Raw genomic sequence first — 25,269 nt, 5'->3', positions numbered from 1 at the left:
GTCCCACCCCCTGCCATGGGCAGGGACACCTCCCACTAGCCCAGGTTGCTCCAAGCCCCGTCCAACCTGGCCTTGGACACTTCCAGGGATGGGGCATCCACAGCTTCTCTGGGCAATCTGTGCCAGGGCCTCCCCACCCTCACAGGGAAGAATTTCTTCCCAATGTCCCATCTAAAGTGGCAGCTTAATGCCATTAAGATGCAGTCAAGCCAAAGCACATGCTGGTCATATTTAGGGATATATGGAAGGTGCTTCAGGGCACCTCTTTGTACCAGATTTGGGGGAGTTCCTTCTCTTCCACTTTCTCAGGAAAAGATCACTCGTAGTTTCTTCTGTTTTTGGGGGGTTTTTTCTTGATTTTTTTTTTTAATTTATTTTTTATTAGTTCACAAGAAGCCACTTCAGGAAGTGGAGATTGCTGCCATCACCCACGGTGCCTTGCAGGGGCTGGCCTACCTGCACTCTCACTGTAAGATCCATAGGTAAGGCTGGAGCTTGGGGGCTGCTGAGCTCCTTCCATCTGCTCTTTTCTGATGTCTAAAATCTGCTTCACTGTGTTTAAACAACTCTGGTAAAAATTATTGTACCAAAATTCTCACTAATGGACATGTCAGTACTCCTAGTGCCAAGGTAGATGTATAAATAAAAGCTGCTGGCTGTTAGGGAGTGTATTTTTTTGGTTGAAATAGTTTAATGTGGGTCTGTCCTGTGCTGGATTCTCTTCCATGTTGGCAATAGTTCTCTGCAGACCCTGATAAAAAAGAATGTTGGCACTAAACACTAACAGGAAAATATCACCCTAAATTTGTCAATTAGAATGTAGTGCTATGCTGGTTTTAAGAGAATATTTTACATATTAGAAGGTAAAGCTTTATGCTTTCAGAAATCAGACAGTGGAAGTGTAAGTCAGGGATAAAACCACTTCAGGAGAAATCAAAGCTCACAGGCAGAGGAAGATTTTATACGGGCACTTCCTAGATCTGTCGTTCATAATGTGGTGTTTTTCAGGAGTTTGGATTTTTTTTTTTACTCATTTGTCAGCAGTGTTGCATGTTCTCATTTGATTTCATTTCTTTGGTCTAATTTTGGGTACCACTGATATGTCAGGGACTTGTGAAGTGGATGAGAACTGGATTAATGGGTGGGAATTCATCAGAATAAAGCAACTTGAAACTGATTTATGGGGCTAAAAGCCTCTTTGTAGTCTACTGGAAATCTTGAAACGAAAAATTGGTGTATCTGAGGCTGAGTCAGTGAGGGATTTTTAGAGACAGGAATTATTTGTTGCTTGTTAAAATAACTATTTGGGGCATATCTATACATGGTTAAATCATATTAAATTAAAAAAAATAAATGCATTCCAATTTATGAAATGAAAATATTATTATTTTGGATGAGTCCTTTCCCCGTATTTGCGTGTAAAATACCTGTTTTGAAGTATTTTACATGTTTTCAAAGTGCATTGAATGGTTATTTATAGTTAATGACTCCCTGTATGGACACTATTGAGAATGAGGGGGTTTTTTTGATAGCAGTTCCTAGCATGGTGCAGTTATGTGTTGTGAATTCAGCAGTTTCCCCTGATGAATACCACCTACTCCATGTGGCCTTTCCATCAGCATCCTTGTTCCATGTCAACACCGAAATGGTTACTTCTCTTTCCCACTGGGAAGTTCCTTTGCTGTTGCAGAGTTCTGGGAGCACCCATAAGGGATTTGCTGCTGGAAGGGCCATGTGGGTTGTTCCTATTGATCTTCCTAAGAAAACAGAGTGGAGATCTCATCAATCCATATTTATATCTCCAAGGGAGGTCAGAGGATGGTGCCAGACTCTTCTCAGTGGTGCCCAGCAACAGGACAAGAAGAAACTGCCATAAACTAAAACACAAGTTTCACCTCAACATGAGGAAAAACTTCTTTATGGAACAGCTTCCCAGGGAAGGCATGGACTGTCCCTCTCTGGAGACATTCCAAACCCATTTGGACACATTCTTGTGTCACCTGCTCCAGGTGGCCCTTCCTTCACAAGGGAACTCGGGCTGGGTGATTCCAGTGGTCCCCTCCAGCCTGAACTATCCTGTAGTTCTGAGACCTGCTTTTCATCCAAGGGGTATTCCACCTTTTAACTTCTGGGATGGGAAGGCAAATCTGCTCTCCCAGAAAAAAACTTGTCAAGGGATTTCTGGGTTTGCGTGTGAAAAGGAGAGGCGAGAGAGCCAGTCCTGGCTGGGCGGGGAGCAGCGTTTGCTGCTGTGCACCACTCCTGTGGCCCTGGGGACAGTGAAGGCAATGCCGAGAGGGAGAAAGGACCGAATTTTTGGGATCGGGGACCGAATTTTGGGGTCGGGGACCTGGCGCGGGGGGGACACCTGGTGGCGAGGGAGCGGCACTGCAGGCCCAGCCTCCCGCGCATCCCCGCGCCCGCCGCATCCCGGGTCACCCTGCGGATGGCTCGGGAGGAGACGGCTGTCGTTGTTTAATCGCAGGCACAGGGCTAGTGGATATATTGCTGGTGTCTTGACGTGGCTGCTGAGTCGTCGTATAGAATCACAGAATGGTTTGGGTTGGGTTGGGAGGGACCTTAAAACTCATCTTGTTCCAACCCACACCTTCCACTGTCCCAGGTTGCTCCAAGCCCTGTCCAGCCTAGCCTTGAACACTTCCAGTGATGGGGCGGCCACAACTGCTCTGGGCAACCTTTGCCAGGGCCTCACCACCCTCACAGTAAAGATTTTTTTTTCCTAATATCTAAGCTAAACCTACTGGCTGTCAGTTTGAATCCATTCCCCTCGTCCTGTCACTCCAGGCCCTTGCAAATAGCCTCTGTCCATCTTTCTAGTAGCCTCCCTTCAGGTACTGGAAGGCTGCAATTAGGTCACCCCAAAGCCTTCTCTCTTCCAGGCTGAACAAACCCAATTCTCTCAGCTTTTCCTCATAGGAGAGATGCTCCATCCCCTTGGTTGTTGTACAGGGAAGGTGGCAGTGGAGGTGACAGCAAAGGGGACAGCATGTGTTCTCTCTCTCTTGTACTTTTGAGGTGTTCGTTCTTGCACACATACTTTTCTCTTTTTTTCTTTTAAAGGGATATTAAAGCTGGAAATATTCTCCTAACAGAACCAGGTCAAGTGAAACTCGCTGATTTTGGGTCTGCATCTATAGTCTCCCCTGCCAACTCTTTTGTGGGAACGCCTTACTGGTGAGTAAAGCCTGTAGTACTTCAGTCCTTTATAAAACTTACCTTCCATTTTCAGTATTTCACAGTAATATGTAGCATAAGAACTTCTATTAACCAAGAAGTTTTCCTAACATCCCTGCATCCAGGTCTTGAGGAAGTGTGTCTTTCCTCAGTGTCCATGAGTAGAGTGTTAGGCTGTGCAGCACTTGGAAATGCCACCAGTTAATGGCTCCACTGTTGCAATGCCATGGGCTTAAAAATAATTAACATTTGCCATAGGTAATGGAACTAAAACAGCCCCATGGAGAAAGGCAATCCTGTTAATCTGGCCATGCAGACTGCAAGTCACACAGCCACTTAAATCCTGTTTTGAAGGAACTTGCTGAAGGGTCACTTGAGTTCCTTGGCATTCCTAACACAGTGGACCAGCACAGCTCCATGCTCCACTGATTTTGTGGCAGAGGCCCCAGGAATTGCTGGGAGGTCACTGTGGCCCTGAATGAGGCCATTTGGCAGGAAGCCTGTTTGTCTTGGACGAACACAATTTAAGAGGCTGGATTTTTGCAGGCTGGGCCTGCTGCTTCTTCTTCTTCCCCTGCCTCATCCCTTTTTCTTGGACCACCTTATTTCCCCACTGTTCCAGATTTCCCTGTTCCATTCATAGATATGCCCACAGACTGCATAAATCTGCTGGAAAATTCTCCTGGTGTGCCAATGGGAGGCTCACCAGCTCTGGTGAGAGTGCAGGGGGTCCTTTTCCCCCATTTAGGGCTCTCCCAGCCCTTGCTGTCTGCCTGCAGGTACAATGCCTTTGGGATTAGGGGGTCTCCCTCATTTTATGTGCTGGGAGTGACATCCATGTGCCCTAACCTGCCCTTTGCTCTGTGCTTGGCAGGATGGCACCAGAGGTGATCCTTGCTATGGACGAGGGACAGTACGACGGGAAGGTGGATGTCTGGTCCCTTGGAATCACGTGTATCGAGTTAGGTGAGTAAATACATGGCAGCTGAGATGACTAATTCCCTGTCTGCAATATATTAGGAAGTCCTGAAAAAGAGGAAGATTCTTATTCCTCATAAGAGTCTTTTTTTTTCTCTCTTTAAAATGCCTGACTTGGAAAACACTGACAGTTGAGTTAAAGATTTAACTCGTTGGCAAGCCACTGATGTGCTGTGTTTCCATGTTAGTCTGGTGTGCTTGGTTATTCCCTTAACAACCAGAGGATTCTACTCTTGTGTGAGAGGAAACCATTATTTGTCATCTGTATTTTCCAAGCTGGATTCTGAGAGAGTTGTTCCAGCTGTTATGTCAAGGGAACTGGTGTCCTAAGGATTGTGTGTCAGGAGGGGCTTAGGTTTAATTTTCAACTCTTCTTACATCCCTGCTCTCTGAAACAAAAATCTTCAATCTCAGCTGAAAGTTTGGGCCGTGAATCATTGTGGACAGGCTCTTCACATGAGAAGAGAAGGGTTTGCACTGCAAGGGCAAATGATACACAGCCTGGAGCAGATGTGGATGTGATGGCAGGTATACAGAGCAGATTTGGAGTGCATTTTGATTTTGAATATTGACCTTCCATGTGCTGAGTAGAGTATTCTCAGAAATAGTCTTGATATGGATTATACTTAACATAGTACATCAATAACTTATTGTGAGGGTGAGTTCACTGAAAATGGTATTGATAAGTGTTTAATCAGGAGAAATACATGTGAGATAACAAAGAGGGGATGTGCAGAATGGGAAGAAATGTTGTCTCCAGTGTGGAGATGGTGATGATGTAGGTGACTGGTAACTGAGTGTTGTATTTCATGTGCCAGCACGCTGACACACTCTGTATTTTGATATAAAAAATGCCAAAATCAGAAGTTTTAGACTTCTCTTCTTCTGCATGGCCACTGGGTTTTGTTTGTGTGGAGTTCAGCAATGTTACAACCTCTCAAGGAGTAAATCACAGCAGTAGGAGAGATACTGTGCAACCTTATGTGGACAAAACTCTCTTGGTACCAGAATTTCTGTGGAGCTTTTCACTCAGGAACCTCAAAACCATTTTACAGAGTTGATGGATTTCCTTTTTTTTACTATTACCCCTTTGGGAAGTATTAAACTTCTTTTTAAACTTCAGACCTTGCCTTTGCATGATTCCCTGTCTGAACAGGGGGTCAGGTAGAAGTGGGAGGAAATCTCTTGTTGAGCAGCATTTGGCTTAATTTCTGAATTCTTTATTTCTTCTTAATTACTTGTGTAGCTGAAAGCAAGTAGTGCTTAAAGAATTTAAGCAAATGTGGTGGTTTGCCTGCGTGTGCATGGCAAGGACAAGTGACTGCTGTGACCTGACATGAACTGAAAAATCTTGGCATCACTGACTGGCACGACTGACCTTGGGTGGTGATGAAAACCAGCCTTTCCCAATTTCTGTGTGAGATCTCTCCTGAAAGGTCAGGGGCTGGTAGGCAGGTGCCCTCCCAGTGCAAGGACTAGGTAGGATTTTAGTTAGGGAGAGTTAAGGACACATCTGGCAAGTGAATTTGGTAAACTGTCCCACTTGCATGTCCTGCCTGTGATAAATGAGGCAGGCAGCCCCTCTTTTCCACGATTCAGATGCTTCAGCAGTGCAGCAAAGATCTGTAGGGATTGATACAGCATGTCCTGGCCCTGACCTGCTGTGCCTGAGCTCAGGTTTATTTAGTTGCAGCTGATTTTACCACAGAGAGTCAGGTATGAGATGTTGCAGTTAAGATAAAATTTACTGGAAGCTTTTCCTTATAATTTGTGTCCTGCCAGTTTTGGATTTCATCATTCCTCTCCAAGTGAACAGCAGCTTTTCTGGAGTGGGTGTCCTGATCTAACCTGGAATATTAAAATAATTAGCCCAAAAGATGTGACGACAGCAGTGAGCCATGGATTCAGCAGTGATACCCTGCTTGTACTTCCATATCTTTCTCCTCTCTTTCCAGGCTGCCTTATCACACCTTTCTCTTCTCTTTCTAGCTGAGAGGAAGCCTCCACTTTTCAACATGAATGCAATGAGTGCCTTATATCACATAGCCCAGAACGATTCCCCTACGTTACAATCAAATGAATGGTAAGAGAGCAATTAACAGATTATTTTTGTTGCTTATTTCCCTGAAAATGCTCTGTGATGCTCTGCACGGTTAAACTCTGACAAGGAAAGTGTTGGTTGCAGTGCAGTCATTTGCCTCTGTTCTCAAGTCATGCTCCTGTGTAGGCTGGCTCAGTTTTGCCCTTCTGTCACTTTGGCTGTGCTGCAGTCCAAGTGAGTGGAGGTGTTAATTATGGGGCTGTGGATGCTGTAGGAATTAAAATATTCTCAGACGCGTTAAATCGGCATCGGCGAAGTTTCCAGCTGCAGAAGATCCCTGACAGAAAAATTGTCGGTACCTTTGTGCAGCTGAAACGTGGAGAAAGGGAGGGGAGGGATGCACAGAACAGAGAGGAAATTGGATATTTTTTTTTCAGTGAGTGACTCCAAAAACCATCAGAGCTCTGTGGCCAGTAAATGCTCCCCACGCTCCAGGTGTGTTCCAGAGTCTGAGCTCTGACACAGGAATGCTTTTGTTATTCTGGGGGAGCAGAGGGGTTGCTCCCTTTCCTGCTCCCTGTTCCCAAGAGTGGAGTGTTGCTGTGGAGTGGTGCCTGGCAAGAATCTGCAGAAGGCTTGAAACAAAAGCTCCTGGAGAAACGTGAAGATCCCCTGTTTCTCTGTGGGGCGTTTGAGCAGCATAACTATTGAATTGCTGCTCGTTTTATCCCAACCACTCCAGTTTCCTTATTTCATCATCTCTCTTTCACCTGTTTTTCAAGATTTGAAGAACTTGGTCTCCTACCTGGACACTGATACCCATTTTCTGTGCAGAGTTTGCAAAGCAGAGTAAAGATAACTGTGAATAGAGCATAAAAATCAGTGTTTATGGTCCCCTGTTTGCTCTTTGGGGCTCTGAGGGCACAGGGAGTCAGCGAGGTGGCTTTTGTGCAAGTTCAGTGGCACCTAAAATACCAGTTTTCTTCTTTCCACTTGTGATACAACCTCAAATAAAGCCTAAAATATTGCTGAACTAAGCATTGCATTGAGAGGCTTTAATGAGGCAGTGTTACAAGCTCCCAGAGAGTAATAATGAGTGTGTTTCTGGACTTCCCAATAATTTCATTGTCATCTGTTTTTCAGTAGTTGAAGTAAAATTTTAAATAGTGACTGGCACATGTAGTTCTTCCTTGGTTTTTGGTTTGTGGTTGGGGATAGTTGTGTGTCCACTCTTGTTTCAACAGTCCTTAATTGTGAAAGACCTGATGGGATCAACTCACTCAATTTGGAAAATCCAGTTAATTTCTCTGCCCTAGAACTTAAGAACAAATTAGTCAAGATTTTTCTTTTGCTTTGCACTTATAAGTTGGCATATATTGCACATCCTAAGCTTCTTTTTTTCATTTAGAACTTTTTTTTTATTTTTTTTTTTTTCATTTACAGGACAGACTCCTTTAGGGGATTTGTTGATTACTGCTTACAGAAAATACCTCAGGAAAGGCCATCATCAACAGATTTGTTACGGGTAATTTATCAAATCTTTTCCAGAAATGTGGGGGAAAATCTGTTTGTCTACCAGGATAATTGTAAAGATGGTGAACAAATTCTTGCCCTTACAAAAAAAAAAAAAAAAAAAAGGTTGATTTTGCTCTTATCTGAATCAATAGAGATTGAGACTTTTCTTTTAGGCTGTTTATTATTTCCTGACTTTGTCTGTTATGTCAGTCAATTCTCTTTGTAACCTGATGCTCAAGATTTGAACTAGTGGAGGAAAGCAGAGGTGGACTGTGTGGTTAAACCAGTTCTGCTACTGGGTGAGGAGTTACTTATGTTGGAGAACTTGCAATCCTCATGGGATAACAGTGTGAGTAACAGGGATTTTAGCTGAAGGAAAAACCTGTCAGCCCAAGAGGGGTAGAAGGATTTAATCTTGGTTTTTATTTTTTAACTGATTTTTTATTTCCCAAGACGATGCTTTTAGTGAAAGTATTACCAGGGAGAAACAGGTCCAGAGCTGGGTGAGTTAAATCTGTGCTGCAACAGTGAATTCCAGCCCATAGTTTGTGTAGGCAGCACTTGGGGGTGTGTTTGCTGCAGCTGGGATGAAGAAGGAATTTTCAGCAGCCTCTCTGCCATGCTGTGCCCTGAGCTGTGACCCTGCTGCACTGTGTGGTCTCTGGAAAAGCAGAGAGAAATGAGGGAGGAAACTGGATGCAACTCTGGGGGCAGAGGGAATGGGGGAAACTACACCTTGGTGAAGCTTAGTGAAAGCAAAGACCTTTCTGGAGCAGTTGCACAGTTTTGTGTAAAGTGATGCAACTGTTAACTTGCTAATGCTCCTTTTATTTATTTTTTTTTTCTCCTTACCTTCTCCAGTGAGGAAAAATGCTATTTCTCTGTTGTTTAACAGGCAATACTTGCTACCAAGTCTTTATGGGGTTTCTGTGAGATTCAAGGAAGTAGCAGATCTTTTTGCAGAGCTGGCAGTGCTTTGAGATGATCAGAGGATTGAGGTCTTAAATAAAGATTTACAGATAAGGACTGGTTATTGAAAGGAATGCAGGTATTGGAGATGGGAAGACACTGGATGACTTATGATTGTCTCCTGTCCAGAGCAGGACTGGTCTCTGTGGGATGCTCTGAGCTGTCCTGTCTTGTGGGTTTTTTTCACAGACACAGATGAAGTTCAGAGACCTTTTTTTCCTCTGATAATACTAATGTGAGCATGATTAATTCTTTACCTGTCCATACCTTTTGGGTTTTTATCTTTTAATGATCTTTCTGCCTGATCTCACAGAATATTCTGAGTTGGAAGGGACCCACAAGGATCAACTCCAGCTCTTAAGTGAAGGGATCAAACCCACAACCTTGGTGTTATTAGCACCATGCTCTAACCAGCTGAGCTCATCTCAGGGTCACTGCAGCTCTTGGTTTTGCTCTGCTGTAAATCACCCATTTGGGTCTTTCTGATCCTCTTTTTGTTTATTTTTTTTGTTGTTGTTTTCTTCTTTTCCTACATTCATGCATCACACTTGGCAGCTGAAAGCAGCACTGAGAGGATAGGCCAAGGTTAACTTCCTCCTCTAATCAAACCACCAAACTTAAAAGTTGTTTATTTCTCTTTAATAGTTTCTATACTGTACCCAGTTAATTAAACTTGTTTTGAAAATAACTGAATCATTTTGGAAAGGGCCTGTACAGGTCCATAATTGCCAAGAGCCTGTGGGAGGGGGACTTGTGCTGGGAGTGATGTTTGCCAAGGTTTTGTCAGTGAATCATAAATCAGTTCCAGTTTAAGTCATTTGGTTTCAGTTTACCTGAGAAATTATAGGAACTGTTTATAACTCCAAGGGCTTTGTGTTTGGGAAATTCAGGAGCAGCCTTCCACTAGAAGGTAGGGAGGTGTGTGAAATCCTGTTCAGCCCCTTTTCCATAAGGCTTTTTCCTTTTCTTTTAAGTCTTGCCTTCCTTTAAAATTGATTAGTAGCCCTGCTATCCCTCTGGTTGCTGGTGCCAATTGCATGACATGCTGCTGTTCCACACCAGGTAAACAGGAGTCAGCTTTTCCCTAAATAGCTGAGCAGAGGCACTGCTGGCTCCGCTGGGTGTGTTGCTTCATTCCCACAGTCGGTCCGATTGCTGCTCTGTGTCCACCTGACAGCCTTTCCATGCTGCTTTTTGTGCTAAGGCTTCCATCAGCTTGTGTTTTATGGCTCCTCTTGGTGCTCTTTCAGCTCAGTAAAATGCATTTTTCTGGGTGTTTCTGAGCCAGCTTTGTGCTCACTCCTGTCCTCTCTTTAAGCCCAGACCACAGAGTGTGTTTAACTCTCGTGCCTTTGCTGCAGGTAGAGGCTGATGAAGGAGCTGTTTGTGCTCTCTTTGGCACCTGGTATATAGATATATTTTTTTTTTCTTGTGCTGTGGCAAATAACCAGCATTTTGTTCTCTGATTCTGCTTGTAGCACGCTGACCAACTAATAGGTTTATGTTGTGGGTTTTGGAATGATTCATTCCTGTGGATTGGCAGCCTTGCTGCTCTCTAGGAACAGGCTGAGTTCATTGAAGGATGTGATTTCCTGAGTACCTTAGGTTGGAGCCTGTACAAACAATTAGAGCTGAGATCTCAGTCTGAAATGATGTATATTCAGTATTTTACTTGGTTTTAGACTTCCACAGCAGTGCTTCCCTCCTGCAGTAGCTCTCCCAAAAGGTTCTTAGTTTATAAGACTTGGAATATTTTTTGTCTTTTGAGGGCTTTTCACTTGTGTGCCATAAACAGGAATAAAGACAATTTTCATGGCCGTATTTTCTTAAAGGAAACTGAGTTTTAAATGATGTGTTTGAAAATTAACTCAGTTTCCACTCACTGTCCTAGATGAAAATAGTCAAATGACTGTAGTGACGTTAAAATGCAGTTGAAATTTAAAAAAAAATCAAACTCAAACCACAACCAAAAATGATCTTACTAATATTTTTCACTTTTAATATTAAAATCAATTATAAAATGTGTTTTAAAATCCTTTTCTCAACTATTTTTCTCAACTTGCCTGACGTTCCCAGAAGATTTGATCTCTGGCAGTCACTTTTCCAGTCAGTGTGCTCCTTGCCCTTAGACTAACAGCTTCTTCCTTTTTAGCCTGGGGTTTGTTGGTTTGGGGGTTTTTCTTGCAATTTGGAGGAAGTACATAAATTAAGTCCTTTCAGCCATCTTTTCTTGGAGGTGCACAATACCCAGCAGAGGGGTGACTGCATCTTTTATATGTAATTTAGACAAATCAATCATAGAATCATAAAATATGCTGACTTGGAAGGGGCTCATCAGGATCATGAAGTCCAACTCTATTTTTATTTAGACATTTTAATTTAGACAAAATCCATTTTAGTTTAGACACATAATGCAAGTAGGCAGTCACAATTGTATTCTCATTTTGCAAGAACCTTTTGGTTTGGTTTTCTCCCCTGTGTGTCTACCCTTTCCATGTGGTCACACTTTAATATCTGAGTGGACATACAGAACGGATTTAAGTTCAGGATCACTGTTCCAAATGCATTGCTGCTTTCTAAAAATGATTTACAATGAGATAAAAATGTGTCCCTTTTCTTTTTCTAGTCATAAATAAGCTGCAGATTGTTGCTGTTCACAGAGAAGTAAATGGTGGTTATCTCCGTTGAGGAGCAGAAATGATTCATTTTGTTTCTGTGCAGAATGATGTTTAGAACTTTTAGCTCTGATTCAAAAATAAACACCATCACTACAAGCAAAAAATGGATACTGAAATGACTGGCTGTCCCCATTAGCAAAACTCAAATGCACAACAGTTTGAATTCAATTAAAAACTAGAAATAAGCCCGTGGCACGATACTTCCCTTGTTTATTTACGAATCATTAAAAGATTATTAGCTCATCCTTTCAGCTCTTTTGTTGAAGACTCCTGTTTTAAGGAGGACTGGGGTTTCATGTGCTGGTTACTCCAGCTCCAGATGGATGTTTTAGCTCTTGAGACCCTGAGCCCACAGCAGAGCTGTGAGGCCAGGCAGGCAAATGTGACCCTCCTGAGGATTTCCTTGCAGGTGGGTCCAGCTGCTGAGGCTCTGACAAAAGCCCCTTGTGGCACTTGCAATGCACAGCAGAGAACAACCTTTTTCCCCTCAGTTCCTTTTTTTTATTGTAAGTTTTTCTACAAAATTGCAGGGGATGTTTGTGCCCTAAGGCCACCTCCATGGGTACATACTAAGCAACAGACTGAGCTGTGGTGATACCATACAGAATATTGGCAAGTACACCCAGGCTGGCTGCTTTAGCCAAAGTTAAATGGGAAAGCTGGAGCCTTTCCTACTGTATTGACAGTTGTACAGTTCAGGAGAACGTATCTAATAAATCAGGGAAGAGCCTTTAATCATGTACTTAAATACCATTAAAGAATTTATTAGGTCTGCCCTTAAGACCTGTGCAGGAGTTGATAAAAACATGATTTTGTTTTAAGTCTGACTAGAAGTGCTTTAGGTATAAATAAACCTTGCAACCTTCCTGCTGGTTTTATGTGTGATTTGGGATAGATGGATGCAGGAGAAATCTTTTGCAGGTAGTGTTGCAGAGTCGGGATTGATCCTTGTTTGTCCTTTGTGCATTTTGTTCATTCTGAAGCCCTCTGAGGTTTGAAGTGGCACTGTCTTGTACCTGCTTCAAGTGAACCCCCTCAGGAAGGGGCAAACCAACTGTGTAGCCTGGAGAGCTCAGAAAACCTGACCCTGGTCCCAAGCTCAGGGTGTGTGGAGTCCCTCAGAAAGGGTGCTACCAATTATGGAATATTAACAGACCAGTCACTGAATGGGAACTGTCACTTCAGGGGTCTCAAAAGCCCCCGTGTCCCTGTTTTGATGTCAAACATTCCAGTGTCACGTCAGGTGCTTTTTTATTTCCTTTGATTCAGCACGACTTTGTCCGCCGAGACCGACCCCCCAGGGTGCTCATAGACCTCATCCAAAGGACAAAGGATGCAGTGAGGGAGCTGGACAACCTGCAGTACCGGAAAATGAAGAAAATCCTCTTCCAGGAGACACGGAATGGCCCTCTGAACGAGTCTCAGGAGGAGGAGGAGGTACTTCTGTTTTGTCACCCCATTTGCACCGTTACGAGTAGTTTTAGGGCAAGCAAGATGTTCCTCTCCTTAAGATGGCAGAACGAGCACAGCCTAGGTGAGGAATGCTGTTGGAATATCATTTGGATCAGCAGAGAGGCAGGATAGGATACTGAGTAATAGTAGCCCTTAGTGAGTGCTAAAGCTGCCAATAAATGCACATCTAAAACTTTGGGTTTATTTCCAATGGTGGCCTTTCTTCTGGAAGAAACTCACTCAGAGGGAAGTTCTTTGCAAGAGGTGGTTCCCAGACTGTGTCAAGGAGGGTCTTTGACTGCCCAAACTGTTCTTTCTCATCAGCACAGTCAAAACCACTCAGTGTTAATATTTTTTCAATTATCATGATTTTACTGTAAAGCCTATCATAAGCTGAGAAACAAGTCACTGGATTAATAAGACTTATTTTTTAAAATTCTTTAATATTAAAGGAGAAAAAAGTTAAAGGTTAAAGACATAAGACTCATCTTCAGTTTAAATCTTGTAATAAACAACCCACTTAATCAGTGTATGATAATTGACCTTAACTGTGGAGAAAGAAACCAGTCATTTTTCAGTTGATGAGCTTAGATGGAAATTAATGTCACTTGGTGCAGGCACATTGGATAAATAAATCCATGACTGGTTCTCACTGAAAAACATTGACAGACAAATTGATGTCTGTATTGCTTTTGCTGCAGTGTAGTGAGGTAATGATACACAGAGAGGTGCCCAAGCTCAGCATATCTTCAGGGACTTGGTTTTGAGGTCAAATGTTCCTTTAAAGCTGAACTAGAGCTCTGGTTTAAGAAATGGGCACCTGGGTGTCAGGTAAGAGAGGTTCAGGAGTGGGGGGACCAGCACTTCATGCTCTCCTTCCCTGGGATGGAGATGCACAGAAGGAGCAAGAGCAGCATCTGCTGTGATTTAAACTACCAAGTGCTGCTCCTGTTTTGACCTTCCAGCTTCCAGACCTGGAGCTTAGCTGGGGAGTGGGGGATTGTCAGACTTCTGCACTTAAGCCTCCCAAGTTTCTCTCCCCATGCATGGCAAGATGTCAGGAGAATGACAGGGCAGGAAAGGTGCCAGGGAATGGGTTTCCCACTTGACTGTTCAGCAGTTCCAAGCTCAACAGGACACACGTGGCAGTAGTAGACTCAAAGATGTCTCTCTTGTTCCTCCTGTCCCCACTCCTCAAAAAGCAGGGGAAAGAGCTATTGTACCTCCAGGAATTCACACTCTGCATGTGCACAGCATGCTCTGCACTGCATTTGACCCCTGAGCCTGTGTCCCAGCAGAGGAGGTTGTATTTATTGCTTGTGTGTGTCACTAACTCAGCAGTGGAAGGAGAACAGCACGTGCTTCAGTTGCTGCCTAACTGGTTACAGCACCTGCTCCGCTGTGGATGCCACAAGACACTTCCTTGCTCTGCCTTCTGAGGTGGAAGAGGAGCCTTACAAATCCTTAACACTCAGAACACTACTAATGCTTTCCTCAGAGCTCTCACAGGAAGGTTAAGGTCATTTGGAAAGTGTTGAAGCCAGGAAGCCAATGTTAAGGTTTCATTTGCAGTCTCATCTCTGTCCTTTGTGCATAGACACTCATTAATTACACAGCCATTGCCTCATCTCAGATGCTTCATTATGTTATTTCTCCTGCAACTTTATATAAGCATCCTGAAAATATTTTCATTCTCATGTTCTCTGTAAACCAGTATTATTTTGGATTTTAAGTGCTCTCATGCAGGCTCTGAATGATCTGCTGATTGCTTAAAAAATGATCTCACAATCAAAGACAAATCTGTCAAGTCTCAATTTTATTTTTCTGTCAGTCTCCAACAAAATGAGTTCCCTGTTAATTGATTTGTAATGTAATTCTCCCCAAGCTCCCTTTGGAGGCCAGCACAAACTGGGTGCAGCAGCAGGCTGTTCATTTTAGTGAGTCAAGGCTGTTTAAGACCAGGAGCTGAAGGATGTTCAGAGCTCTGTCCTCACTGTGAACTCCTTGCAAGCCTCATCAATGCCACTAGTTAATTACAAAGGACTCCATGAATTCACTAAATCAGTCCAGACTAAGCACATACTCTGGGATTACTCTACTCCTCTGAGTATGGAACAAGAGAAAAGGCTGCTAACTTCTGAAATTTGTCTGTAGAATCCAAAATACCTCCTACATGAGGAATATTTATTTATTTATATCTTAAGTTTTAACCCCTGAAATAACGCAGGCTTTTCTGAGTCAGCTCCTAAAATTCTTCATTCACCTTCATCTTGGCTGAAAACACAAGGTTTCAAGGGGTTTTTAGCTTGATAAAACATAATTGCTGACTGTTTGGGACATAGAGGTTAAAACCTCTACACCTGTTAAGCACCATGTAGAATTTATCAAATAAGAAACCAGTGGGTTCATTGTCTTACATTTTTTCTGATTCAGGAAATGTGTTGGAGCATTGTTTTAATTCAAACTTAGATTTTTTTCTTTTAATTATGAGACTCCTTCCACCAGTCATCCAGTATGCCTGGATGTCTCCTATCAAGCCAAGAACCATGCCCAGACTTACTGATACTTTAAAAAAACGGACTTGAAGCCCGATGCAGTAAGATTACAGGGGAAGAGGCAAAAGCTGCCTGCCCCATATAGATTATTCCACAACCCAAGCAACCCCGAGAAATGTAGTTGGCAAAATAATGACCTTGAAGTCTGCAGAGTCACCTCTAAAACAGACTTTGGGCATTGCAGGCTCGTGCTGGGCAGGTGATCTCCTGCAGTATCTGTAACTGATGCCCCTTGTTTTATAGGACAGTGAGCATGGATCAAACCTGAGTAGGAAGATGGACAGTCTGGGCAGCAACCATTCCATCCCCAGCATGTCTGTGAGCACGGGCAGCCAGAGCAGCAGTGTGAGCAGCATGCAGGAGGTCCTGGATGAGAGCAGCCCTGAGCTGGTCATGATGCATAGTGACGAGAGCACCATTAATTCCAGTTCCTCCGTTGTTCACAAGAAGGTATGTTCCTGGTGCTCTCCATGGCTTCCTGCAGTCCCTCTTGGCTCGCCCGGTCCGTCTGCTCTGGTCTTGTGCTGAGCCATCTGCTGAGAGCAGGAGCTGGTGCTGGGCTTGCCACAGTCAGGTTCTGTGGGTTGGTTTTTTTTTTCTATAAAAGCATTTAAATAACCTCTGAGAACAGAAAGAGGCTGCTCATGAAAGAGCTGTGAGTGCCTAGGCAGGGTTCACCCAGACTTGCTGCATGTGCCTCCTCGCCCGGCCCCGCATGTGCACTTCTCCATCTCTGCTTGGGACATCAGTCCTTGTCTCCTCGGGAATGACTGTTCTGTGCCCTGTGCTGTGCTGACAAGTGGTCACAGCAGCTCAGCTAACCCTTTACCAGTCACAGTGTGTGATTAAAATCCGCTTGCACTTGGATTTCCCTCATGAGAAGTGGAAGTTTGCAGAACTTTGGACCCTTCCCACGAGGTATGTTTGGAGTCAAGTTCCACTCGATGCTTTTCTGCTCTTTTGCTGCATGCTGTGATCTGCTGCCTTTCCTTTTCTTGGTGCTAGGTACCAAGCTGAAGTTGTCTAGCTGTAAGTCAGCATCTAATCTCAACTATTTGTTTGAGTAAAATAGTTTTGGCTTGGCCTTAGCAGTGTCAATTGCTAGTGGGCAGCAAAATGTAGGTTGGTTGTGGGATTGCATTTGCAAGGAACTTCAAAGTGTACGTCTTTGCTTTTTGCCAGAGGAGGTAAAACACTACAGCAGCGTGAAAGCCATGAATTTCTTGTTTGTAAGGTTACAGGACAGCCTGGTTTTAACTAACTAAATATTTGTAAGCAGTTTTTCCTCCTGAAATACAGTGTTTGTGTCACTGAATATCGAAGTACCTGCAAAAGGGAGCTTTTGAGGCACTTGGTCTTTAACAAAAGATGGCCTTATGTATTTGAAGATACTGGCAGATAAGTTGCACAGGTTTCAGGGGTTTACATCTTTCTGAAATACACTTGAAAGCACCTTTACAGAAGATTTTGTTTTCACCTCTCTGAAAAAACCAGTGTTAAGTACCAAATGCCAAGCCCAAGTAACCGTACTGAGGGAAGAGCAGTGCCACTGATGTGGTGGTTTTAGTTCTGGGTGGTTTTAGTTGAAGCTCTTTCTCATTTTGGGTAGGTTCAGAAATGTGTTTTAACTTTAATTTCACATTGTTAAATAGTCATATTTACTACAGCATTGAAATAGGAGTTTGAGGGGCTGATTTACACATGGGTTATAATGTTACTGCTCAGTGTCATTACAGCTGATGAAAACAAAATGTGAGCTGCTCCCAGCAGACATAAATGGCATTTGTGAAAGGAGCAGAGTTCCTGCTTGTTTTAAGAAGAATGTTGTGTTTTATAATGGTTGTATGGCACTTCTAAAGTACAAATACAGGATTTCTGATGCTGTGAATTCAGTCCTCTTAGAATTCTGCATAGCTGTTCTCTTGAGATTAAGGCATTCAGTTGAGTAGGATGCACAAACATGACACCACATGGAAATTTTTATCTGTTTTGGAAAACCAGGGTGATTTGCACACTTGTAACTGAATTATTGAAAAAGAAATCACCTGTAGATCCCTTAACACAGGTGTTTTAGGGTAATTTTGGAAGCACAAAGACCAGATCTGCACTGATGGTCTTCACAGAGGAGTTAACAATTGGCTGCAATTGCTGATCCTTGCAGTGGAGTAGATTCCTTCTGCATTGGAAAATGCTCACCTCAGTTGGATGTATGCATAAGGCAGATTTAGACTGTGTGCAGCAGGATGTATTCCAGTCTGCAAATATATTGTTTTAATTTAGTACATGATTTTTTATTCTCTGTTACTTTGGCGAATGCAATTTTAAATGGAAAACTGCTTCATGTGTATATCAGGTGTATATTAATACACATGAAGAGACTAAATTTGGAGCAGGACACTTCAGGGGGTTTATATACACATAGGTCCCACTTTATTTTCAAGGTAAAATTCCTTGTTCTGCCAAGACTTCAGTTTATCTTCGTGCTTTAACTGTGTTTCTGGGAGGTGTGATGAAGCTGTGGTGAAGTGTTGGGTGTCACTCTGGAGCCCAGCACAAACAAAATGGGAAGAACCTGGGGTTCAAGTTTAATTTAAGCTTTTGTTTTGCATTTAGTCAGCCTTCTAAAGGCTAAAAAGAAAATACTGATGAACATGATCAGCCAGCTGTCTGCATCATGTGGGCAATAGGGTCACATACGAGCTGGTTTTGACATGGGTCAAATCAAAAGTGTTCTGTAAAACAATGCTATTCCACAAATGTGTTAATTAACAACCTCCAGATGTACCAGGCTGTGTAAAGGGACCAAGATGGCAAAATGGCCTGGATTGTTGATATTTTCTAAGGCTCAAAGCTCCAAAGTGTGAGAGGCCTTTCAGTTTTTTTGGACCACAGCCCCAGAACGTTGTGTGTAACCAAAACGTAGGATGGAAGAGCCTGTGGTCTTGTGTGAGATCTTGTTCCCAGCCTTGAGTGCTTCAGAGAGCCAGTCTGGGGTGGCCTTGACCCTGGGTAAATCAGGAGCAGACCATCAGCTGTGTGGTGCTTGGCTGGGTGAGGCTTCAGGCATCTGCACTGAGCCCTCCTGGCGTCTCTGACCAGCCCCCCTGAGGCAGAGGCAAAGCGTAAGAAACAGGCTGATGTCGTAAAAAGCAGTTGTAAACAACTCATTTTCTTTCTTTTTTTTAACAGCTGCTAGTTGGCTGTAACTTCCAAAAATGTTTTGTGGTCACAGGGTAAGTGAAATGACCTGTTCTGATCTGGTTGGTTTTCACTGGCTGTACTAGTTCATGATGGCCAAGGTGCTTGGGTTTTGCCTGGTGGAAGATAGCATTTGGGGTAATTCCTCCATGGAAAACAGGCACAGCCTCACCCCTTCCACAGCACAAAAGCTTTGGGACAGCAGTAGAGCTCTGTGTTTTAAACTTGTGCTTTGAGCAAAGGTGACTCCCACCTGTCAGCAGAGTACAACTGGTAGGGTGGAAGAAAAATCACTGGACAGGAAGAAAACAATAATAACAATAAAAAGCCATAATTGAATGTGTAGCTTTTTGTGTAATTTAATTTATATCTGTGTCCTAAACTCCTGGGAGGAAAAAAAATGGCCATAATATCTGCTACTTTGGGCAGATCTCAGTCCATCCCTGGGATCAAAGCCTGCTCCCTCAGGATACCTTAATGACCAGCACATTCTTTACAGGAAATTCAGATGTCCAGCTTGGGTGAGCTGTCCCACTAGGAGGTTTTCCTTGCCCCCTTGCAGGTTTCAGGTTGGTTGCCATGTACATCTCAGTGTGTTCAGTGTAAGAGTTCTGGTGTTCTAAAGTCTCTTTTCTGAAGCCAGTTAAATAACTCTGCTTCTCCATCCAAGGATCATCCTCCCAATGGATACATAATCTCATGTCCATCTCCTGTTGGGAGCTTGTTCAACTGCACAGTTTGGGAGATGAAAAGTAAATGAGACCTCTAATACAAACCCAGCTGTATCTGAGATCCCCCCCCCCCCCAAAAAAGCCAAAAAGGGGCAGGGAGTTAAACTCCAAATACACTGGGCTTGAAAGACACATAATCTAGATTTTAAAAGCAGATAAATATCAGTTAATTCATCTTAAAAATTAGGATAAAGAGTTTGGCTCCCAGAGTAAGACAATAAAATAAGAGTTATAGACATCTGTTGATATATCAAATGTTTCGTCACCTGCTTTGTTCAGCTGCTGTTATATTGCAGTGTGGGCACAGGTGGCTTCCCAGAAATATTTTGTTGCCCTCAGTGAATTTATTATTATTTTATTTCCACAAAACTATAATAGTAAAATGTTGTACTCTTTTAATCTAAATAAAAAGCCACTACAATATTATTTTGCTCAACTGCAGTGCTCAGTTGTTGCTAGTTCTTGCTTCAACCATAAAATCATCAGTACTTTCTGAAACTTGGGCAATAAAATGTCAGGGAAACCTTGTGATTAAAATCTAGTTTATAACCAAAAGATGAAAAGAGGATGTTTGCTGTTGATCATCACAAATTGTTTCCCAATGTCTGTAATAATCAGGTAGCTCTGTAATAACTGCTGCAACTTGAGTGACTTCCCAAATCCATCAAATTACCCTGAGCATGTTGCCTGTTGGTGCCATAATTAATGTGCAGCATTCATGGAGAATTCTGTGCATGGAGAGTGCTCTGGTGTGGTGGCTCTACAAGAGTTACAGCTGAGGCAAAGCTGAGGGTGTTCTCCTACATATCAAGATTTATGATTCCCACTTGGAAAGGATGTTTTCTATGAGATGTAAAGGATATTTATGTAATTACTTGGTTTTGGCTTGCATGTGCTTGGCAGCAGTGACCCCTCACATACCTTCTGGAATCAAGTCAAGCTGGTTGGGGACATGAAGCCTTGTCTTGAAAGATTTTTGATACTTAAACCTCTCTGTAGATTATCAAGGCATTTAGTGCAATGTATTAAGATGAATGATGGCACACTGTTGTTTTCCTTGCTCTTTAAATTCCTAGAAGGCAGGGATTTGCTGCAATTCCACTGAAGTCCTTACTGTGGCTCGGAAATTGCCTTTCCCATTTGTCTGGGAGACTGGCAGCCCTTCCAGTTGGTGAATCCTCCTGTGTAAACAGCGTTTGTGAGGGGTTTTATTTGGTGTGCATAAAAAAAACCACTGTGGGCAAGTGACTGTTCCTTCTAAGGTAAAAGTGTAGCTGTTCTGGCTTTGGGCTGGTCCAGGGTAGTCAGAGTTTGGATGATAAAGCCCTTTTTTAAGTGAGGAAGGTGAAAAGGCACTGTGTGGTAGAACTGGGATGGACTATAGGGAGTAAAATCCAGGTTCTTACTCTGCAGGGTGACCTTGGCTCATGGTTAGAGCAGGAACTCATGTGCATTGTGAGATGCTCAGCCAATACACCAGGAGCAGCTATTTAGATACCAAGCTGGAAGCACCACTTAAGTAACTGGAAGCTCCACCATCTCTGGTCAGACAGTACTGTAGAAATATTTGGGAGGCTTTTGTCCTGGCAAATATGATCAGCCAAATACCCCCATTTGTTGTGATCAGCCTGGAAACTGTTTATGTGGATGATACAATCAGAATAACAAATTGTTCCTTCAGTAGGAAGTTGAAGATTCCAGATTATTGACCCTAAATAGAAGGATTTAATGTGAAATGTGGTCTTGAGTATGCCCAAAGTTGCATCCTTAAGGCAAATATTGCAAACCCCACAGAAAACAGATGACAAGTGAAATACACACAGATGATACATTACTTTAAAAACAAACCAGGGTTTGAAATGCAGATTTGGGGCCGAGGGATACCCTGACCCAAACTCGATGAGTTTTTGAGGTGCTTTCAGTCAGATTTTACTTACTGAGTACCTCGAGCTCAGGTGCCAGTTTTGAGTCTTTGTTTCCCACAAATCTGGAGCTAAAAGTTTTGAAACAAAATTTCCTGATCTGTGCCAAAACCTGAAAGGCAAAATGACTGCAGTGTCTCTTAGCAAGCTTTTGGCAAAAGAAAATAAAAATAAAAGAACAAAGATGTATTTTCTGGGTTTGCAGGTGGATGTTTGTCGTAGTAGCCATCAGTCACATCATCTGAGGAAGGTGGAGCTGGCTGCTCCCAGGTTTATTTCTCTTACTAGCAATCTCTGTGGCAGTGTAACCTGTTAGACTTGGTAACTGTTCGTGCCAAGTGTTTTTATTTCTGGTAGTGTGGCAGCTTTTTCAGATAAAAATACTTATGTCACAGAATTTATGTCACAGAATTTAGCCTGTGAAAGTTCCATGGGCTTAGTTGAGAGTTAGTAGTAGATGGCTGCCTGATGCAGAATCCTCAAATCCCAGATTAAGGGGTGCCAAGGACAACCACTGAGCTTTTTGTCCCCTTTCAATTGGCCTTTTGGCTTTCTCAGTTGCAAAGGAATTTTCCCATTCCTTGCCCAGCTCAGTTTGAAATGGAGAATGTGGTTAATTCACATTCCTGAAGGGCAGTTAGCTTCTGCTCTGAGCTTCCTATTGCACTGAGGTAACGAGAAGTCCCTTGAAACAAGACCAGGGTGACACTTTTCCCTCTAAAAATCCACCTCTTAGATAACAGAGAGTAAATCACAGATTAATTTTCCTGTATAAGCAGTAATTGCAATTTCAACTTGTCATTTTAGGGGGTGTTTTGGAGCATTCTGAAAAATCTGAATGCCTGTTTTAAAAGTTTTTGGTCTAGATTTTTTTTTTCAGTGATTTGCTGCTTCTCTGGTTTTAATATTTCACATTCCTGCTGCCATACTAATGTAATGGAGAGAGGGAACATGGTCCAGGCATTGGGATATTGCCAGCAGACCTTAAGAACCCTGTGAATGACCCTGGGTGATAGTTGTCCTGTCTCCACCTTCATTTCAGAGCTATAGTAGAGGAGTAGTAGCTCTTGTTTCCTCCATGGTTCAGGTGGGTGAGTCTTGAATAAATCTTTACCACAGGCCTTTTTTATTCAGCTTTATTTTTTGGTGAGGTTGTTCCAGTTTCAGCCTGTGAAAAAGTTCCCTTTGGCAGTTCATAGAATCATGGAATGGTTTGGGTTGGAAGGGACCTTGCCTGGCTGGGGGGCTGCTGTTCCAGAAGGCTCCAAAGCACATCAGTAGAAATATCAATCCAGAAGGTGATGTTGGTCAGCCTGACTGCTTTGGTTTATCCAGGATATCCCTGACTGCCTTGCACAGAGTCCTCCTTACACCTGCTATCACCTATTGAGGTGGAAGTGCTGCAAGGCTGTGGAAAATTAGGGATTGATGTCCTTGCAGTGAAGCCATGAGTCCAGTTAAACCAATACTGTTAGACTTTAAATGTTTAATCAAGGTTTTTTTGGGATGACTGTTCTAGAGCCAAGATATGCCTTTCTCAGGAAAGTGTGCAAGTCTGAGAGCCCTGCCTGTCACACCAGCATGCCCAAATTGAAAATGAAAGATCAGCCCAACTGCCCTTCTGTCACAGTGCCTCCCCTGTCAGACAGTGCCACAAATGTCCACTATAAGGATGACCAATATAAAATGAAACTGTGACATTTTATTACACTCCATGTTCCTACTATTTCTGTGGAATACTGTCCTTTTTAACTGCTTTGGCTCATTCTGTGTCCTTGTGGTGGGTGTGGAGGAGCCAGTGCAGGCTCAGGGGTGGCCTTGGCCACTGTGCCCTCTGTGCAAGGCAAGGGGAAAGGTGAGCATGGAGCAGGAACACTCAAAATGAAGGATATGAGGAAAGGTTTGGGGCTCAAAACACTTTCAATCAATGTGTTGTTCAGCTCTTGATACCAGCATTTCTGTACCTGTTTGGGTTTTGCTTGAGACCGTTTCCAGAATCCTGTTGAAAGGGGCTGAAGGTGTGTGGGTCTGGACGAGAAGCAGCTGGAAATTGAGGCCAGTAGAGAGGGAAACCAGGTGTCTGCAGAGTGGGAAAGGAGCATTAGGATAGCAGCAGTGTCCTGGTGGAGATGCTATTCCGTGGTGGCTGGTTTCTCACCACTGGGCTGCTCCTGCTCACCTGCAAACACTTGGTGCATGGAGCCAACTGTTCACTGCAAGGGGTGGTGTCTTTAGAGGCTCTGGCAGCCTTTATTTTGCACCCCTGACAGCTGGAAACTTGATTTAGTTCAGGAAGAATCTCAGTCTTCCTTGGAAATGTTAGGAGCTGGAGGTTGAGGACGGGAGTCACAGAACTGTGGTGGGTGACAGCGTGGCAGGTGTGTCATCGCTGCTGCCCTGTGGAGTGGGTGCTGCTGTCCGGGTGTGGTGAGGGCAGTGGGATGTGCCTGGTGTCCAAAGGCTGCTCCATCCCAAAGGTGTAGCCTCGGGGCAGTCACCATCCCAATTAGGAAAATTGTGGTGGCGTTTTTTGCTGGCCTTTCCGCCAAGGGTTTCTCCTGGAGCTTTGTTCCATGGCAAAACCTGCCCGCTCCGTTTCGGGGAGGCACGGCCGCTCCCGGCGAAGCCTTGGCAGAGAGCAGGAGTGAGGCTGCACCGGGAACCATTCGTGCTAAAACCTGGGAGCTGTTGCTTTAAAAGGGAGAAAAAAAAAAAAAAATCCTTTGTGGGCTGTGGAGAGAAAGTGCTAGAACTGTGCAGGATCATGACTGGAAAGCAGGATCCCTGAGTGGTCACGGAGGCTTTCCTGGTCCTCTCCAGCCTGCCGTGGATTTAGCCAGGATGCTCGTCCCCCACAGCAGATAGCAAACAAGGGACAAAGAAAACCCTACTGAGGACAGACCGCTCGGCGAAGGGAATGAGGCAGGATGTTGCTCTTGTGTTAAAAGGGAACATCATCTCCGTGCCTAGACATGGGAATCACGTTTTCACCAGGATCGCTGGGTTGCAGTGCTTGAACCCGACCTTCCCGAGGACTCCGATCGCTCTGCGCCGCCTCACGCTCCCCAGCCGCTTTTTTTTTTTCCGCACATATGTAATACTGGAGGTTTAAAAAAAAAAAAAGAAAAAAAGGAAAAAAAAAAAAGAGAGAGAGAGAGAGAGAGGCAAGGCAGCCCGATCCAGGGATTCGGAGGCATCCCGCTAGCGATCAGCTGACGCGCCGAGCCGAGCTGCAATGTGTTGCTTATTCATTTTGTACGGTGGGAGCTGCCGGGAATAGCAGAGAGCTGAACTATGCCTCTCCTACAGCCGCGCTTGTGCAGACAGAGGGGTGAGAGAGAGGCAGCCGCCGCGGGAAGAGCACAGCCGGACTTTCTCCTTGTTTTTATCCATTTCTGCAGGATCATGTATTTATAAGGGATGAGGTGGGCCACAGGGATCGCAGGCCTGAGGTGCGGCCTACCCAGTCAGTGCAGAATCAGGCCCTCCACTACCGGAACCGAGAGCGCTTTGCCACAATCAAATCAGCATCTTTGGTAAGAGCCCCCCCACCCCATCCCACCCCACCCCAGCTCCGAGCCCCCATCGCCTTCCTCTCCTCCCTGTGCTGTTGGTGGTGTTGGCATAGCAACTGGATATTGCACTGAAAGAGATTTTTACCTCTGTGTGTGTGTGAGAGAGAGAGATGTAAATGTGGAATATATTTAATTTCTCTGTGCATTTCCACTGTATGCGAGATAACCCACCTTCCTGGGTGAAGTTAATATCATTTCATCCCTCCTCCCCCCCATTTCCCACCTATCCCTTTTTTTAATATATTTATTTGCATGTGCTTAAAGTGTGTTATGAGCTGTGTGAGAGGTGCTGGAACGCTGTGGAGGTGCAGATGCAGATGGGGTTTGGGAACAATAAGATCCCCGCTGCCCGCCTGAGCCGCTGCCTGTTTTTTCATTCATTCATTTATTTCAAGCAACTGTACCGTGACTGCATTTTCCAGCTTGATCCCTTGGAAGGATTGCTGGGCTGCGATAAGGG

General features: G+C 43.8%; 1 protein-coding gene across 5 annotated transcripts in view; it reads left to right on the top strand.

Moving 5' to 3' along the window:
* TAOK3 (TAO kinase 3) overlaps positions 1-25,269 on the top strand; it is an 82,216-nt gene that overhangs the window by 40,814 nt on the left and 16,133 nt on the right. For 2 of the 5 annotated variants that reach the window (XM_064674676.1, XM_064674677.1), the window contains 8 exons: positions 386-482; positions 3,082-3,195; positions 4,070-4,161; positions 6,163-6,256; positions 7,658-7,739; positions 12,646-12,813; positions 15,627-15,833; positions 24,636-24,770. In XM_064674676.1, the coding sequence (XP_064530746.1) occupies positions 386-482; positions 3,082-3,195; positions 4,070-4,161; positions 6,163-6,256; positions 7,658-7,739; positions 12,646-12,813; positions 15,627-15,833; positions 24,636-24,770 (989 nt within the window). Of the gene's footprint in view, positions 1-385; positions 483-3,081; positions 3,196-4,069; positions 4,162-6,162; positions 6,257-7,657; positions 7,740-12,645; positions 12,814-15,626; positions 15,834-18,596; positions 18,617-24,635; positions 24,771-25,269 lie in introns of those variants that run through there. The other 3 variants (XM_064674678.1, XM_064674679.1, XM_064674680.1) reach the window with 3 other exon arrangements.

This window comes from Pseudopipra pipra, chromosome 18 (assembly GCF_036250125.1).
Source record: "Pseudopipra pipra isolate bDixPip1 chromosome 18, bDixPip1.hap1, whole genome shotgun sequence".
NCBI lineage: Eukaryota > Metazoa > Chordata > Aves > Passeriformes > Pipridae > Pseudopipra > Pseudopipra pipra.
Note: the sequence above shows the minus strand (reverse complement) of the source record. Positions and strands in the feature narration are given on the sequence as shown.